The sequence below is a fragment of the Canis lupus genome, chromosome 38 (assembly GCF_011100685.1).
Source record: "Canis lupus familiaris isolate Mischka breed German Shepherd chromosome 38, alternate assembly UU_Cfam_GSD_1.0, whole genome shotgun sequence".
Lineage (NCBI taxonomy): Eukaryota > Metazoa > Chordata > Mammalia > Carnivora > Canidae > Canis > Canis lupus.
This window is the reverse complement of record NC_049259.1, coordinates 3,393,832-3,408,965: the sequence shown is the minus strand read 5'-3', so window position 1 is coordinate 3,408,965 and position 15,134 is coordinate 3,393,832. Positions and strand designations below refer to the sequence as shown.

Below are 15,134 nucleotides of genomic sequence, written 5' to 3'. Positions count from 1 at the left end.
CAACCGAACCAGCACTTAGACAGAAGTCTGCTTCTGAAACCAGTGCGTGGTGCTACGCCGCACCCAAAGGGGATGTGAGTGGTGGTCTTCACCGCTCTCACGGACAAAAGCAACACCAGGAAGGGCCCGAGAGGGCAACGGGCAGCGAACTCCACAGGAGGGGGCTACAGCCTCCAGCCTGAAAGGAAGGCTTATCCTGGGGCTGGGCCAGCATGAAACATCTTTTGAGGTTAGTGTTGGTCTGTGCAGGCTCCTGAGATGTCTCAGAGAAGTGTGAAATAGTCCCACAGTTCTTAAGACTCTCTCTTTTTTTTTTATTACTATTGCTCAAATTTGGAACTAATTTATTTTTAGTATTCTTTTCTCTCATGCCAAGAGGGGCAGGTGCAGGTGCCGTGCCCGAGGCCTGGGTGTGCCTGCTGCTGGTGGAGAGACCGGTATTTCCCTGACTGGTCCCAGGACCACCAGGGTTGGCTGGCATCCCTGGGGTGCCACAGACGCCCTGTCCAGGAAGGGGGCTGACCAGCCAGACAAGTGCAGGAACAGAAACAGAGCTGGCTTCTGCTCTGACCTCTGAGATCCCTGGCATCTGCCTTGAATTTTTCAAGAATCAATGGTGTCAACACAGAGCAGAGAAAACCGAGGATGGGAGTGCACGGGGGATGGGAGTGTGCCCCACATGCGCTCAAGGATATTTAACTACAGATAGAGTCAACCTTCTGCTCTCCATATCCACAAAGAAAACACGTGAGGAGGATTCCCAGCAAGCAGTATCTTAGGATAGACACCAACAAGAACTTTTAAATGATTTAAGTTGTAAAATTTTGGAACTGATGACAGGGAACTCCCAGCTAGTCAACTGTAGAGTCAATGTCCCCCGGCTAGCGTGCCTCATGGAGTGGAGCATGAGGTTGTGTGGGTCTTTCCGTTTTGTAGAAGGCTCTGAGAGGACAAGGAAAAAGTCTGCCTCGTGTCACCTGCTGAGTGACGAGGATCAAGAAGAATACTTGACAGAAAGTCCAAGAAGGATGTTAGCCCTGGCTTCACCTGACTGCCCAGGTGGCCTGGTGAAGCCCTCCTGCCTCTTGGGGGCTCAGTTTCTCCATCTGTAAAGCAAAGCACTAGCCCAAACGATTTCTTTCAGCCCCGATCTTCTGCAAGAAGCAGCCTTCATGTGTTCTCAGGGGACCCACTCGAAGCTCTGGGTGGCTCCAGAGCCTTGGGGTCCTGGAGAGCTCACAGGCCAAAACCCAAACTGCTGCCACTTGTGGGCATTCGGGAAACCAATAGAGCAGAAATTGGCCCCACATCTAAGGTCATACCCCAGGTGGGAATAAAGAGGTAGATGGCAGGGATGGCCAGGGGCCCCAGCTTCACCGTCACCAGCCCTGTCAATGGCCACATGCTGCCGTCCATAGGCTTAATGTAGAAAAGTCTCTGGGTCTGGAGGCAAGCGGTGTGGGTTCTGACCCTGACTCCATCATAAACTTGCTGCGCCGCTGTCTCTCCACTTTCTGGGGCCTCCTTTCTTTGAATGGGTAGGCTTTTCTCACTCCCCAACCTCTTGCCCATGGGGCTGGAGAGAGAGGGGGGCCTCCTTGGAGGCAGAGCCAGTGACAACTCCCACGTGGTGGCAACAGGAGAAGCAGTGATGCTTCCCGGCAGCTCCCCCCCCCACACCCCAGGGCAGATCCAGGTTGTTCCAACAAGGCTATTTATAGCCACCACCTGTCCTGATGTTGCCGGGATGGGGGCCCTCGGGAAACACAAAGGCCTTTCCTTGGAGACTGGAAAGAGGAATTCCCTTAGGAGCTCAGGGGTGATCTGTCTTCGGGTAGGAAAAAAGCATCGTCGTTAGGGGTCAGGATGGGATTGTGATAGGGCAGGTCTCCTGGAAATGCCTTTCCAGAAGTGGCTGCAAGAGAGAAGCCTGAGCTGAAAATGTGATTAAAGGCGGAACAACAGACACTTGGAAGGATGAAAGAAACGTTTGGGTGAAGCTTCCCCAGCTCCCAAGGCGGGCACACAGCCCTTCGCTCCCCAGACAGGCCTGCGCTGAAATCGAGTCCTGGCCAGAGGAGCGCTGCCCTTCGGTCCACATCTCATCCAGGGGCTAGGCGGTGGCCAGGCGCTGGGCGGGGCGGGCCCACCATCCTTTCCTTTTAGAAGCATTCATCCTTATCACCCCATGCGGGGGTCCAACACATGAGTTCCTTAGAAGGGATTACGCTGCCCCCCCCCCCCCCCCACCGGGCTTCTGTGCTGGGCCAAACTGAGGTAGGGAGTCACGCAGAGGCCTCATGTGAGGGCATGGATTCAAGAACCAAAGTCAAGAAAGAGCGGATGTGTGATGCTGAATCAAAGGAGTATTTTCAGGAGTGATGCTAGGAAGTAGTGCTGGGAGGCGGTCTGGGCCAAGAACAAGTCACCCACCATCCCCAACGCCGCCCCAGCATAGTTTCTTATAAGATATTTCTATCTCTCCCAAGAAATAGCAGACACAGCTACCTTCTTCTTTTGCCAAGTAAAAGAAACCCCAGCTTCTTGGGGCCCATTCCTCCACCCCATCATGCAAGAAGCCCACCGTCTGGGACCAAGGGCTCACAGCCTGGCTGGCTCTAAGTGCAGCCGCTAAACTCTGTTCTAAAGAAACAGGAACCATTTCCGCCCAGGGCAGCAGCAAAACTCTGTAGAGCAATGGTTTTACCTCAGCTGCGTATCAGAGTTACCTGGGAAACTTTTCAAAATCCTGATGCCCGGCTGCATCCCAAACCCATTAAGTCAGACTCTCCGGTTGTGGGCAGGTACCCACATTTTCTAAAGCTCCCCAGGTAACTCCAGTGTGCAGCTAAGGTTGAGAACCGCCCATCTAAAGACCCAGGCAGCTGGAGTGCCTGTGGGGTAGGGGTCAGGGGGGCAGTCCACACAAAAAGGCAAGAAGCCCAAGAGGGAGCAGGACACCTCCTCTCGGCCAACACTCTGTTCTCCATGAGCCCGATCTACGGCCCGACCCACTCCTGCCCCCAGCCCTCCAGGACCGGCCCTGCTCCCCAGCCTCATGAGGGGGTGCCCCAGAAAGCAGGTGCCAGTTCCAGGGGCCCGTTTTAGTTGATGCCTTCAAACACTAAAGTTGAAACCGTTTCCTTTGGTTTTTGGGTGTCCTCTCAGAAGGAGACGTCCAGTACCTTTGTGTGATGTCAGAGCCCGACAAACACAGGGCCAACTGGCAAGATGAATCACTCACAAAGGAGGCCCCAGAGTCAGGTTTGGGTAAGTTTTTGGTCAATCGATCCCTGTAGGACTGCTAAGTTAATGATGAGCCTGTACCCACCTAGGATATTTAACAGCTCACTTCTGTCTGCGAACAGAACAGTCCTTTTAGGCTACCTCTCCAAGGACCTGACTTGGAACCCTCTCATCCAAACAGCATAACAAATAAACGAACAGAGCTCTACCACCACTCCCACCCCCCACCCCGTTTGTGACAGATACGTGATCTGTAGCAACTGGGATGGTTCTCCCAGGGGACTCAGGCGCGCCGGGTGTCCGGAGTGGGGAGCACATACAGCCCTCTGGGGAAACACACACAACGCCCTTTAGGTTACCCCAACCCAGCCTGGAGGTGACGAGGGGAGTAGGATGGCGACTTAGGAGGGAAGTTGTAGTTTGCTTCTACAAACACCCTGCACTTCTGCAAAGTCACTAAAGATGGTTTCTGACCACTGACAATACGGAAGTTTCAACCTAGGGATGTTTATCCTCCGGGGCGCCATCCACCTTCCACCCAGGGCTTCAGGGCTCAGAACTTGCTGGGGGGGTGGGGGGGGGGGTGGGAGGGAGTGAAACAGAGCGGTTGGCCGTCACCCTCCCAGGCACAGGTGAGCATGCCCCACACCCCGGGCCAAGCGCTGTCCCCAAGTCCTAGAGAGCCGTTTTGAAAGGGTCCAGGGCCAGGAAATACTGGAAAGTGCTTGCTGGTGGCTCCAGATCCGACCTGGGTCCGCTCCACCGAGGAGCACGAGAGGGTCCCCGGGGCCAGCGCCCCCCCCTCCTCCTCCCTCCTCCTGTTGGCCTGGACCTGGCGCCCCTTCGCGCCCCCCCCCCCTCTCTGCGGCAGGGGCTCCGGGGCTCAGGCTGTTTACCTTGGAGGGCGGTCTGCTCTGCACGCTTCTGAAGAAGGTGGTCTTCGCGGTGAAGAAGCAGTCCTCCAGCTCCTCCTCCAGGCTGCAGTACCCACTACTCATGCTGCCGTCCACCGTCATCTAGCCCGGGCGCCCGGGGAGCTCGTGGGGCGCGGCGGGGAGGGCAGGGGGGTCCCCGCCCGGGGCGAGCCCCCGGCCCCGGCCCCGGCCCCGGCCCCGGCCCCCGCCCCGGCCCCCTGCGGGCGGGCGGTCACCCGGCCAGGCGCAGCCCCTTCCCCGGCGCCGGCCGCGCTGCGAGCTCGGGGGGCACGTGGGCGCCCGCCTCCCTGGGCATCGGCACCGGCACCGGCATCGGGGACCGTCCCCTGCGCCCCGCGCAGCGCCGCCGCGACACCTCCCCCGCCTGCCCGCGCCTTTCCTGCCCTCGCCCCGCTCGGAGCAGTCGGAAGCCACTTCCTCTCGCAAGGTTCCCCGAAGCCCGGCTCGGCGGGCGCCGCGCCCCTCCCCCTCCCGCGCCTCCCTCCCCGCCTCCCGGAGGCGCTGGCGCAGGCGGTGGCGCCGGATCCGGGGCGCGCGCAGGTGGCCCCGCGGCGCCAGAGGTCGGGTTAGGGATGCGGGGAGAACGTTCCGGGCGGCCTGTCTTCATCCCTCTGGACCGGCGGGCCGTGCCCCACGGTCCTGGGCCTCCGCGTCCCGCCGCCCGTCCCCCTCCAGCCACATCCCCCATCACCGGGTGAAGGAGCCCGGTGTCTCCGAGTGCTTAGGGAAGCAAGCGGAGAAGAAGAAAACCCAGATCTCGCGTCTGCCTGGAGAAGCAGCAATATTTTAACTTGGAAAGGCCAGAACAAGCTGCAGAGGCCCCACACGCATATGCAGATCATTTGCAAAGTTATGGCAACCTGGAGCGCAGGCCTCCCTCTCCCTCCCCCCCAGACTCAGGATACCAGAGCCCGAAGACACCACCCAGGTTATTTGCTCATCCCCCTCCCCCTCCACCACCAGGGTCTGGCCAAGGGGTGGGTCTTTGCCGGTTCTTGTCATTCCCATCAAAGATAGCTCCTGTACCATCAGACTGGATGGAGGAACATCTTCCTTGACTAGGGTTTAGCCCTCAAAGCAATTAGGGGGGCACCCCAATAACTTCTCAGACCCTGTCTGTACAGTCATAGCAGTTTACCCTCTCTTGCATAATTCCTGCATGTGTCCAGTCATTTACCTTGCTCAGCAGCCTTGAGATAGAGATGATTATTCCCATTTTATGGATGAGGGAACTGAGGCTCAGAGTCATACAAGTAGGGTATGTATGCTGGGCCTCAGACCCAGGCCTAGGGCCCATGCTCTTAGGCACTGGGAATCTCGGCTCTCAGCAGGACTGGGACTGTTTTGGTGTGCACTTTGCCATCTTTCAGCACAGTGGCGCCCAGAGTCCCAGGAAAGGAAAACAAACCTTTGGAGACGGCGCTCACAGGGTCTGATGGCCTATGGCCCCAGGAGCCGCCCGGAGAGTGGCTGAAGGGGAATTCAGGACTCTCCAGGTAGATTTCCGTGGTTTTCCCTGCAGGTCTGAAACAATCCAGTCCCAGAAAGCACAAGCTGGCTAGAGGGCTAGACTCAGCCCCCAGATACCACGCTGCCAACTCCATTTTCAGCTGTCATTATTTTTATGAGGAACCCCCACCTTCCCCCACCTTAGCCAAATCTGTCAGTGCTCAGGAGGGTTTCAAACTGCAGCCCAGTTGGGCTCCATCCTCCCACACAATCTTTTTCCCAGAAGCCCGTGAGTGCCTGGCAGGTACAAACACGAGACAGCTGAGAGTTGGCACCCTAGCCGGCTGGCCGTCCTGGGCTCAAGAGAATGGTCAACACCAGCGGGAAGATACCGGGCGGAGGTAAGCAGTTGGGGATGGGGGCAGGAGTGAGTTACCAGGTGTTTTGGGGGAAGAGTTCACATTTTATAGGATGGAAGAACCTCTGGCTTGATCTGGAACAATCTTTTCTTCAAATGAGTATTTTAGAGACTGGCTGACGGGGAGGGTGTCCCCAGAGACAGTGGTTCAGGCAAAGGAACCTGGTATTAGCCTCACAAGTGCTTCCAAGTGCAGTGCAGTGCCAGAATGATGAATGCTAGGGTGGGGGGGGTGGGGGTGGGGGTGGGGCTGCATAATCCTCGGGCCACCCATAGCCTACCTGCTTTGTCCAGCCAGCAAAGTAACACATTTTTCTTTATAAAAGGAACCTCCTGGCTCAGTGGGAATCCAATACTTAAGAAAAAACAGGCCCCAGATTCTTTGTGGCCATACTGTGTCCTTGGAGTCATGCAGGGATCTCTGCATTCAAAATGCACAATCTTAAAATTCAGCTAGGAACAACCTCTTTGAACGCCAAGCCAAAGAGCCCCAGGAGTCAGCATGCATCTCTCCTCGTGAGCAACAGGCTAGCTGCCAGCCCTGGTTAGGAAAAGTTCTAAGTGCCATTGTGTTCTTTTAGGGTGCTGTTCCATGCCATTCCAAATATTATGAAAAACTGGTGTCTGAATAGGGCTCCTGAAAGCCTTTTGAGCATTCATGACTCAGATGGCTCTAGAATCTCAAAAGCAGGTTATGATACCCATTTTACAGATATGAAAGTGAGGGAAGTAATATGCTTCGTCACAGCTCATGCTTTCCAAGTCTTTTACCTTCTAGTTTGTGCTTTTCCCCACCCTACTCCACCTGTCAATGACTCTAGGCCTGGAGACTATGTTGGTGAGGACCGTGGGACTAGAAGAAATCTGCAAAGATCAAACATAATACAATAGGTTTCCTCCAGGAGGAAAAATCCAGACTGAAGCTCCAGGAGCCCTAAAAAGGAAGACAGGATTTCTTCCAGTGTCTAATGACCCCATCGGCACCTCTTCCCCATGAATAATCAACCACAGTGAGAACCTGCCTAGAGGAAGAGAAGGGGGTAGGGGAATGCAAAAGCCTAAGCAATAGCCTTTTAAGCCTCTGGTGGTGAATACACAAAGAATAGGGACAGGCTGTTCTTGTCCCTGGGCCGCAGAAGAGGTATCCGGACCTTAGGATGCAGCCTCCGGAGCCTTAAATCCATGGCATCCTGCTGGGGTTCAGAAAGCCTCACTGAAATGGTGAAATGGGTGGCTTTCCTGGCTCAAAGTTTCAGATGATGAAAGACACTATTTTAAGCTTTTCATCCGTTCTCAGATGTGATCCTGACATGTGCCCAGATCTCCTCGTTTGATCCACTGTGTGGTTCTGCCTGTTCCAGAAAAGCCGCATCACAAGACTGAAAGTCAGAAGCTGGCATTCTATCCCAGCTCCAACTCCAGCTTGATATGGCATCTGGAACAGCTCTGAGCCTCAGGATTCCTCATCTGTCCAGCTAAAGGGTGTCAGGGTGGAGGTCAGCTTTGGGGCCTTATGATCTACCAACATATTCAGAGGCTGAAAACTAGGGTGAAGTGCCACTGGACCCCTGAAACATAGTTTTGAAATCATTCTTAGGGCATTGTTTTTCATGTAATCCCTATAAGAAACTGACAAGGCAGCTACAGTTACTATGTCTCTTTTATTGAGAGGAAAAGGAGGTGCAGGCAAGTTCAGTAATTTGCAGGTAGTCAAACATGCTAGTTAATGGTGGAGCCAAAATCAACCCAGCTGGTCTGACTCCAGAACCAAGCCCTGGAACATTCCATAGTAGGACAGTAGGACAGTGATTGCTCCCGTAATACCATCCTGCCTGAAACCAAAGCCCATCACCAACAAGCCAGGAACTACTTTCTCAGTGGGCCTATGCCCTTGTCTTCCCTTGAGCTTGTTAGGGCTTTCTGGGGTCCAGCCATTGATTTCTTCTTCTCTTCCTCCCCCACCGCCATATGCCTGTGCTCTCCCTGGGAGCTCAGTCTCACATGTGCCAACAGTATCACCTATACCTCACAGGCTCATGTCTAAAAATCCTCTCCATCCCAGGTAGCTCCAGATGGATACTTGCACAGCTCACTGGGTACCCAGCCCTCCTCTTTGGAGCCTCGCTGGCAACATGTCCAAAATTGAGCTCGTTATTCCCTGCTCCTTCACCATTAGTATTCCTGGCTCAATGAATGCCATTAATGTAGATTATTGAAAAGCCTTCTAGTAATTTCCTTTGTTTTGATCTCTGCCTTCTCCAAATTCCCGGCCCCCTTGTGGCCTGAGTATATAGATCAGATCTATACTGAGATCTGATCAAGGCTGTTCTATCATAAAACCTATTCTAATTTCAACTAATAGTTATTGAGTAACTATTACTATACTATATTATAATTATTGCTATGTGTCTGGCTCTAGTTTCTTATTCCTTCATCCATTCATTTAAGAAACATGTACCAGGCATCCTTCCACATGGCAAGTACCAGACGAGGAGTTCAGATTCAGGCCTGAATAAGACAGTCTCTGTCTCTCACCAGACAGTCTAGTAGAACAACATGAAATAAGAAGTTATATTAGAGTTACTAAACTCTTATATGTTTCCTGATCTCTCTCGATTGGCCCAACCCTGCAAGGAGCTATTTTGCAGATGAGTAAACTGAGGCTCAGGGTGGTTCATTTGCCCAAGGTCACAGAGCAAGTAACCAGTAGAATCTGATTTCAAAGCCAGACTCCCTGTGTCTGACAGCTTTCCATTACAACTTCCTTCCTCCAACAACTCCCCAGTACCTAGAGGTGTTCCAAACTCCAGAGCAGGTCCCCAAGGACCTTCAAGGCCCTTCCCAACCCGTGCCCAGCCAGCAGTTCATACCCACCTCTAGCCACAAGGCAGCTTCCCTCCCGGCAGCTGCGCAGAATTTGATTCACAATCCTAGCAGCTGCCCTGCCCTCTTGTGGTTTGTTTTTGCTGTTTTCTCTGCCTGTCAAAATTCCCCCAAGTCCTCCTGTCTTCCTGATACATGTTCACCAATCATACCGGACACCCCCACCTTCCCCATGCTTTTTCAGAGGCAGCCTTTCCCAGATGTCCTCTCAGCGTTGAATCTTAAGAATTCCACTCTCCATCCTGAGAGCAGCATTTTACAGCATTAAGCCAGCTGTGCAGAGCCGAGAGCTCAATTTCTCCCCAGACGACTTCCTGTCATAAAAGGTAAGCGGCTACACACCACTTAGGATAGACTCACAGGAGATTCACTTTCTTGCGGGCTCCAGCCCACACAGCACTTCTGTTGCTTGGCTGCTAGGTAAACAGCTCTGATAGGGCCCTGATGCTTAAAAACACTGAATGCAAACCAAGAGGCACACTGACCAAGAGGCACACGTCCTGAAGAGCTCATGCCACATCTGACTCAGGCACAGGGAGGCTGCCTTATGCTTGTCCTCCTTTGCTGGGACTAGAGAAACAAGAGATGTTTCTGGTCTACAGTCCCCATCTCTCCACTGCCCCTTTCCAGACAAGACCAGTGAGCCAGGGCAGTGTGGTCACCAGGGTGAGACATGAACAGCCCTTGCACTACGACACATAGAAAGAGACCTGGCTGCCTTCTCAGAGACTCAGGACTGACCTGGTCCAGCCAGAGGCCCATCTCAGGCAGCCCCTGATTCCAGGGTAGCAGTAGGGAGTGGGACTGTGAGGATCGCAGGGAAATGTCTCCAATACTTAAGGGTTTCTCTAGAAATAAGTACTAGAGTTCTGTCTCTCCCCAGAACCAGGATCTCAGGTGCCTCCTGGTTGGGAAACCTTTCAGCTCTGCCTCATCAGAAACAAGCTCCATGGGTTGGCCTGAGCTGGTCAGATAGGCCTCAGGGCAGCTCCAATGAGAGGCGGCTGTCTAGTGGAGATGAATCACCGACAGCTTTGGCCAGCACCTCTGGCTTCTAGAGCGTGGAAGGAAATCTGTGGAAGGTGGAGCGGCTGTCTTAAATGTAGCCAGAGTGGAGCAGGACAGCTGGGAACTGGCTCCTGCCTTTGGCACATGTGGGTGGGCTGACAACAAATGAAATTAAATGGAATCATAGAATATATTCAATTAATCCAAAATAAGGCAGGGGAAAAAAAGGAACAAAGAACAGAAAGGAAAGACAGGAAAAAATAGAAAGATGATAGATTTAAAATCTAATTATATCAGTAATCACATTAAATGCAAATGATCTAAATAACCCAATTAAAGGGCAGAGATTATCCAGTTGGATTTTAAAATAAACAGGATCCAACTCTTTGCTGTCTACAGGAAATGATTTTAAAATATAAGGACACGGGCAGCCCTGGTGGCGCAGCGGTTTGGTGCCGCCCGCAGCCTGGGGTGTGATCCTGGAGACCCGGGATCGAGTCCCACATCGGGCTCCCTGCATGGAGCCTGCTTCTCCCTCTCTCTGTGTCTCTGCCCCTCTCTCTCTGTGTCTATGAATAAATAAATAAAATATTAAAAATAAAATAAAATACAATATAAGGACACAAATAGCTTAAAAGTAAAAGGATGGATTAATAAATATCATGCTCATGGTCATCAGAAGAAAGCTGGAGTGGCTATATTAGCATCAAAGTAACTTTCAGAGCAAAGAATATTACCAGGGATAGGAAAGGTTATTTCATAATGATAAGAGGCCAGTTAATGAAGGAAATATAATAATCCTAAATGCTTATGTACTGAATAACGGAGCTTCAAAATTCAGGAAGAGAGAACCTTAGGAGAGATAGGCTAGTCCACACCTAGAGTTGGGCCTTTCAGTCCCTCCCCCTCCGAACACACCGTGTGCCTCGACACTGTTACCCGCTCTTGTTATCAGTCACAATTCAATGGGATAAGCGTCTGTCTAGCATTTCTGAGGAGACCTAGTACCCAGACGCCCCCCCTCCAAGAAGGGCGCAGGTGTCCCTAGGTAGTGGGAGGTTAGGGAGGCACATGCGCAGTCACCCCCCCCCCGCCCCCCCTCCCGGCTTGCTTCTGGCTCCCCCGTGTGGTCGTTCTGGGGGCAGCAGGGGCAGCGCCGGGGAGAGGCGGTGGGCGAGCAGGGGAGGGGGCGCGGGGCAGGGAGCTGGGGCCAGCAGGGGGAGGGAGCGCGGGGCGAGTAGGGGGAGGGAGCGCGGGGCAGGTGCGGGGCGAGCAGGGGGAGGGAGCGCGGGGCCAGCAGGGGGAGGCAGCGTGGGGCGAGCAGGGGGAGGGAGCGCGGGGCAGGGAGCGAGGGGCGAGCAGGGGTAGGGAGTGCGGGGCAGGGAGCGCAGGGCCAGCAGGGAGAGGGAGCGCTGGGCAGGGAGTGCGGGGCAGGGAGCGCAGGGCCAGCAGGGAGAGGGAGCGCTGGGCAGGGAGCGCGGGGCAGGGAGCGCGGGGCGAGCAGGGGGAGGGAGCGCGGGGCAGGGAGTGCAGGGCCAGCAGGGAGAGGGAGCGCGGGGCGAGCAGGGGGAGGGAGCGCGGGGCAGGGAGCGCGGGGCCAGCAGAGGTAGGGAGCGTGGGGCAGGGAGCGCAGGGCGAGCAGGGGGAGGGAACGCAGCGGGGGCGAGCAGGGGGAGGCAGCGCGGGGCAGGGAGCGCGGGGCGAGCAGGGGGAGGGAGCGCAGGGCGAGCAGGGGGAGGGAACGCAGCGGGGGCGAGCAGGGGGAGGCAGCGCGGGGCAGGGAGCGCGGGGCGAGCAGGGGGAAGGAGCTCAGGGCGAGCAGGGGGAGGGGCCGTGGGACGAGCAGGGGAAGGGAGCGCTGGGCGAGCAGGGGGAGGCAGCGCGGGGCGAGCAGGGGGAGGGAGCGCGGGGCGAGCAGGGGGAGGGAGCGCAGGGTGAGCAGGGGGAGGGAACGCAGCGGGGGCGAGCAGGGGGAGGCAGCGCGGGCAGGGAGCGCGGGGCGAGCAGGGGGAGGGAGCGCAGGGCGAGCAGGGGGAGGGAGCGCAGGGCGAGCAGGGGGAGGGAGCGCAGGGCGAGCAGGGGGAGGGAACGCAGCGGGGGCGAGCAGGGGGAGGGAACGCAGCGGGGGCGAGCAGGGGGAGGGAGCGCCGCTGTCCAGGGGGGCCTCGCAGGGAGAAGGCAGCAGCCGGCCACCTGCGGGCGCTGCGCCCTGGAGCCGGGCGGGTGGACGGGGTCTTGGGCCTTCCACACCCCGCCCCGGTGGAGGGGACAGTCCTAAGTCTGGTCGCAAGAAGGGCCGGCGGGACCGCCAAGTGGCCGCGGCCCAGCGCGGGAATCGCGGAGAGCTGCTGCCCGAGCGGCCACGAAGGATTCCCGGGCTGGCCCAGCTTCGGGCTGGTCCGCGGTTGGGGGCCATGGGGAGCCCCCCCGCGCCTCAGCACAGGGATGACGGGATAAAAAAGTCCACTGGGGCCGACGGAGGCCGCCTGGTGATGCCCGGGCCTCGGTCCGCGCCCGCACACACCTGCCCTGCGCAGCCTCAGCACAGGGGCGCACCCCCGCTGCTCAGCCCGGAAACCCAGGCCGGACACCCCGGGGCTTGCCCCAGGTCACACGTGTCAAGTCTGTGGCCTACACAACGCGGATCAGAACGCAGCTCTTCTACCACCTAGATGCTCTGTGTTTTCTTTAAGAAAACATTTTTTTTGCTTCTTAAAATCCTACCCTGTAAACACAGGAGAGCATCAGTCATTCAATCAGCACCGATGCAGGGGCGCAGGGGCGCCTGGGCGGCTGCTTCGGCTCAGGGTGTGATCTCAGAGTCCCAGGTCGAGTCCCCCTCGGGATCCTCGCAGGGAGCCTGCGTCTCCCTCTGCCTGTGTCTCCTCTCTGTGTGTGTCTCTCATGAAAATAAATAAATAAAATCTTTAAAAAACAAAAAACAGCACCGACGCCAACAGCAAACCTGGATGTTGTCTAACTCCTACCCCTCTTGACTCCTACCCTCCCCCAAGGTGAAATCTCTTCAGGGGTTTGCTGGGCGCCTCCCAAGCCCTCCCTCTGCTCTAACCCACGCCGGACACACAGGTACAAAACACAGATCGGCCTGCCCTGCGTGTACCGTGGGGTGACTTGTTTGATTTTGCTTCCCACTACTCTCCAGGGGACGTACGGATCCAGCTCTCCTTTGGATGAGTGCCTGAGCCCCCGCTCCCACGGCTGGGGTTTTCTCCAGGCTCCCCGGGCTCTCCGCTGCTCACCGCGTCCCTTGGGCAGTGCTGGACCCAGGGCCCTGGTAATCGAAGCGCGGGATGACCTAAGAGCCCAGCCTCTGAGCACAGCATTTCCCACTGACCTCGCCTAAAGGATTTTAGAGCAGCGCCTGGCTCAGCACATAGGTGTGGAAGGAATCTGAGGCCGGACGTCTGGGTGGCTCAGTGGTTGAGCATCTGTCTTCAGCTCAGGGCGATCCTGGGGTTCTGGGATCGAGTCCCAAGTCGGGCTCCCTGCATGGAGCCTGCTTCTCTCTCTGCCTGTGTCTCTGCCTGTCTCTCTCTCTCTCTCTGTCTCTCATGAATAAATAAATTTTTTTAAAAAAAGAATCTGAGGCAGTCCTGAGAAACACATTTTTTTTTTAAATTTCAGAGATTAAGTATTAGTTGAATATGTGTCAGGAAAAAAAAAAACCCTCAGTACATCAAACCAGGGATTCGAGGGTTTTCCAAATTTCCTTTGACACACGTTTTATTTAAATTTAATAAAATGGATCTATTTAAAGAGAAATGTTAAGTAAATAGTAGCACAGGTGGAACCTGGGAATGGCCAGGCTCCCAAGTGTGGACAGGCCCGGAGCGAGGTTTGGGAACTGCTGAGGGAGGGGCCTGGCTGTGGGGCCAGGGGTGGGCTGGCTTCCCAGAGCCCCTCCTGGCTCCAGCTCCCAGCTCCAGGAGGGGCAGGGGCAGGGGGAAGGAGCCTGGGCTCCGAAGACAGAGTCCCTTGTCCGGCTGTGAGTGATTTGCTGAGAAGGAAGAGTGCTTCTGTTTTTTGCTTATCATCTGGACCTCAATGTACCCAGACAAGTGGCACCAAAGGCCGGAGAGGCAGAGCTGCTGGGCCTCCCCTGGGCTGCCAGGGGTGATGAGAACCAAAGGTGGGGGGGCCGAGAACTTCCATCCTTGGGGTCTGCTTCCTTGAAGGCAATGAAAGGCCTGGACCAAACTGGCAAAGTCGCACTCCATTGGGAAGCACTGGGGAGTCCCTGACAGGTTTGTTTGTTTTTTCAACCGGGGAGCAACTTTAGGGCCACCTGAAGTCTAAAGATTTTATTTATTTATTCATGAGAGAGATAGAGAGAGAGAGAGAGAGAGAGGCAGAGACACAGACAGAGGGAGAAGCAGGCTCCCTGCAGGGAGCCCGATGTGGGATTTGAACCCAGGACCCGGGATCACGGGATCACGACCAGAGCCCAAGGCAGACACTCAACCGCTGAGCCACCCAGGTGCCCCGAGGCCACCTGAAGTCTAAAGCCTTTGGAATATAAGCGCCCAACAAAGGAACAACAGCCACGCTGGCAACTTATTGTGGTCTTTGGCCAGGGCCAACCATGTTCTCTAGGAATCAGGCTTCAAATGAAGAAGGGATCTAGGGAGGAGAAACGAGGAGATTTGCTAGGTCAACAATGGGGGCATAAGGAAAAAGTCGCCTATCGCAGACCAGAGAGCTCTCTGAGGAGAGACTGGAAAAGCACTGTTTTGTGGTGGAGAAAGCACAGCAGCTGCCTGTCGTCTGTTTCTCCACTTGGGGGAAACAGGCTCGACCCCCATGGCCTTGTGAGTTTGGGGGGGGGGGCTCTGCGTCCATCTCCACCCCCTCACACTCCTGCCCCCCTCCTCCCTCCATGCCTCCCTTGGGCATGGCAGACCCAGGAGACAGCCAGAACCTTGGCATCACGGCTTTTAAAAGGCGGAGGCCCAAAACGTATCTAGGGGATGATCTCAACCATGTGTTTGAAAAGTGTATGAATGTATGGGAAGAAAATATAAAAATGTTAACTAACTGGTCTCCTCTGGCTGGTGGAAAATGAGGGATTTTCTTTTCCTTAAAGAGTCGAAAGGAGAAATGACACCACGTCGCCTGAGCAGCCAGATGTGCACCCCCCCAAACTGGCTGAGCGACAACAGACCCCCCTCCCCCCG

At 55.6% G+C, this 15,134-nt stretch overlaps 1 protein-coding gene and 1 long non-coding RNA gene across 3 annotated transcripts in view; one reads left to right on the top strand and one right to left on the bottom strand.

Moving 5' to 3' along the window:
* The window catches only part of RASSF5 (Ras association domain family member 5), a 67,253-nt gene that overhangs the window by 24,287 nt on the left and 27,832 nt on the right, over window positions 1-15,134 (bottom strand). Inside the window, exon 1 of one of the 2 annotated variants that reach the window (XM_038586087.1) lies at window positions 4,143-4,344. The exons of the other annotated variant lie outside the window; for it this stretch is intronic. Coding sequence (XP_038442015.1) covers window positions 4,143-4,262 — 120 coding nt within the window. The 5' untranslated portion in view covers window positions 4,263-4,344. Of the gene's footprint in view, window positions 1-4,142; window positions 4,345-15,134 lie in introns of those variants that run through there. 2 annotated transcript variants of the gene reach the window in all.
* LOC119868031 lies at window positions 4,694-13,447 on the top strand. The gene is made up of 4 exons (XR_005385615.1): window positions 4,694-5,677; window positions 5,914-6,031; window positions 9,116-9,257; window positions 13,103-13,447. It is a non-coding gene; the product is annotated as an uncharacterized LOC119868031 (long non-coding RNA).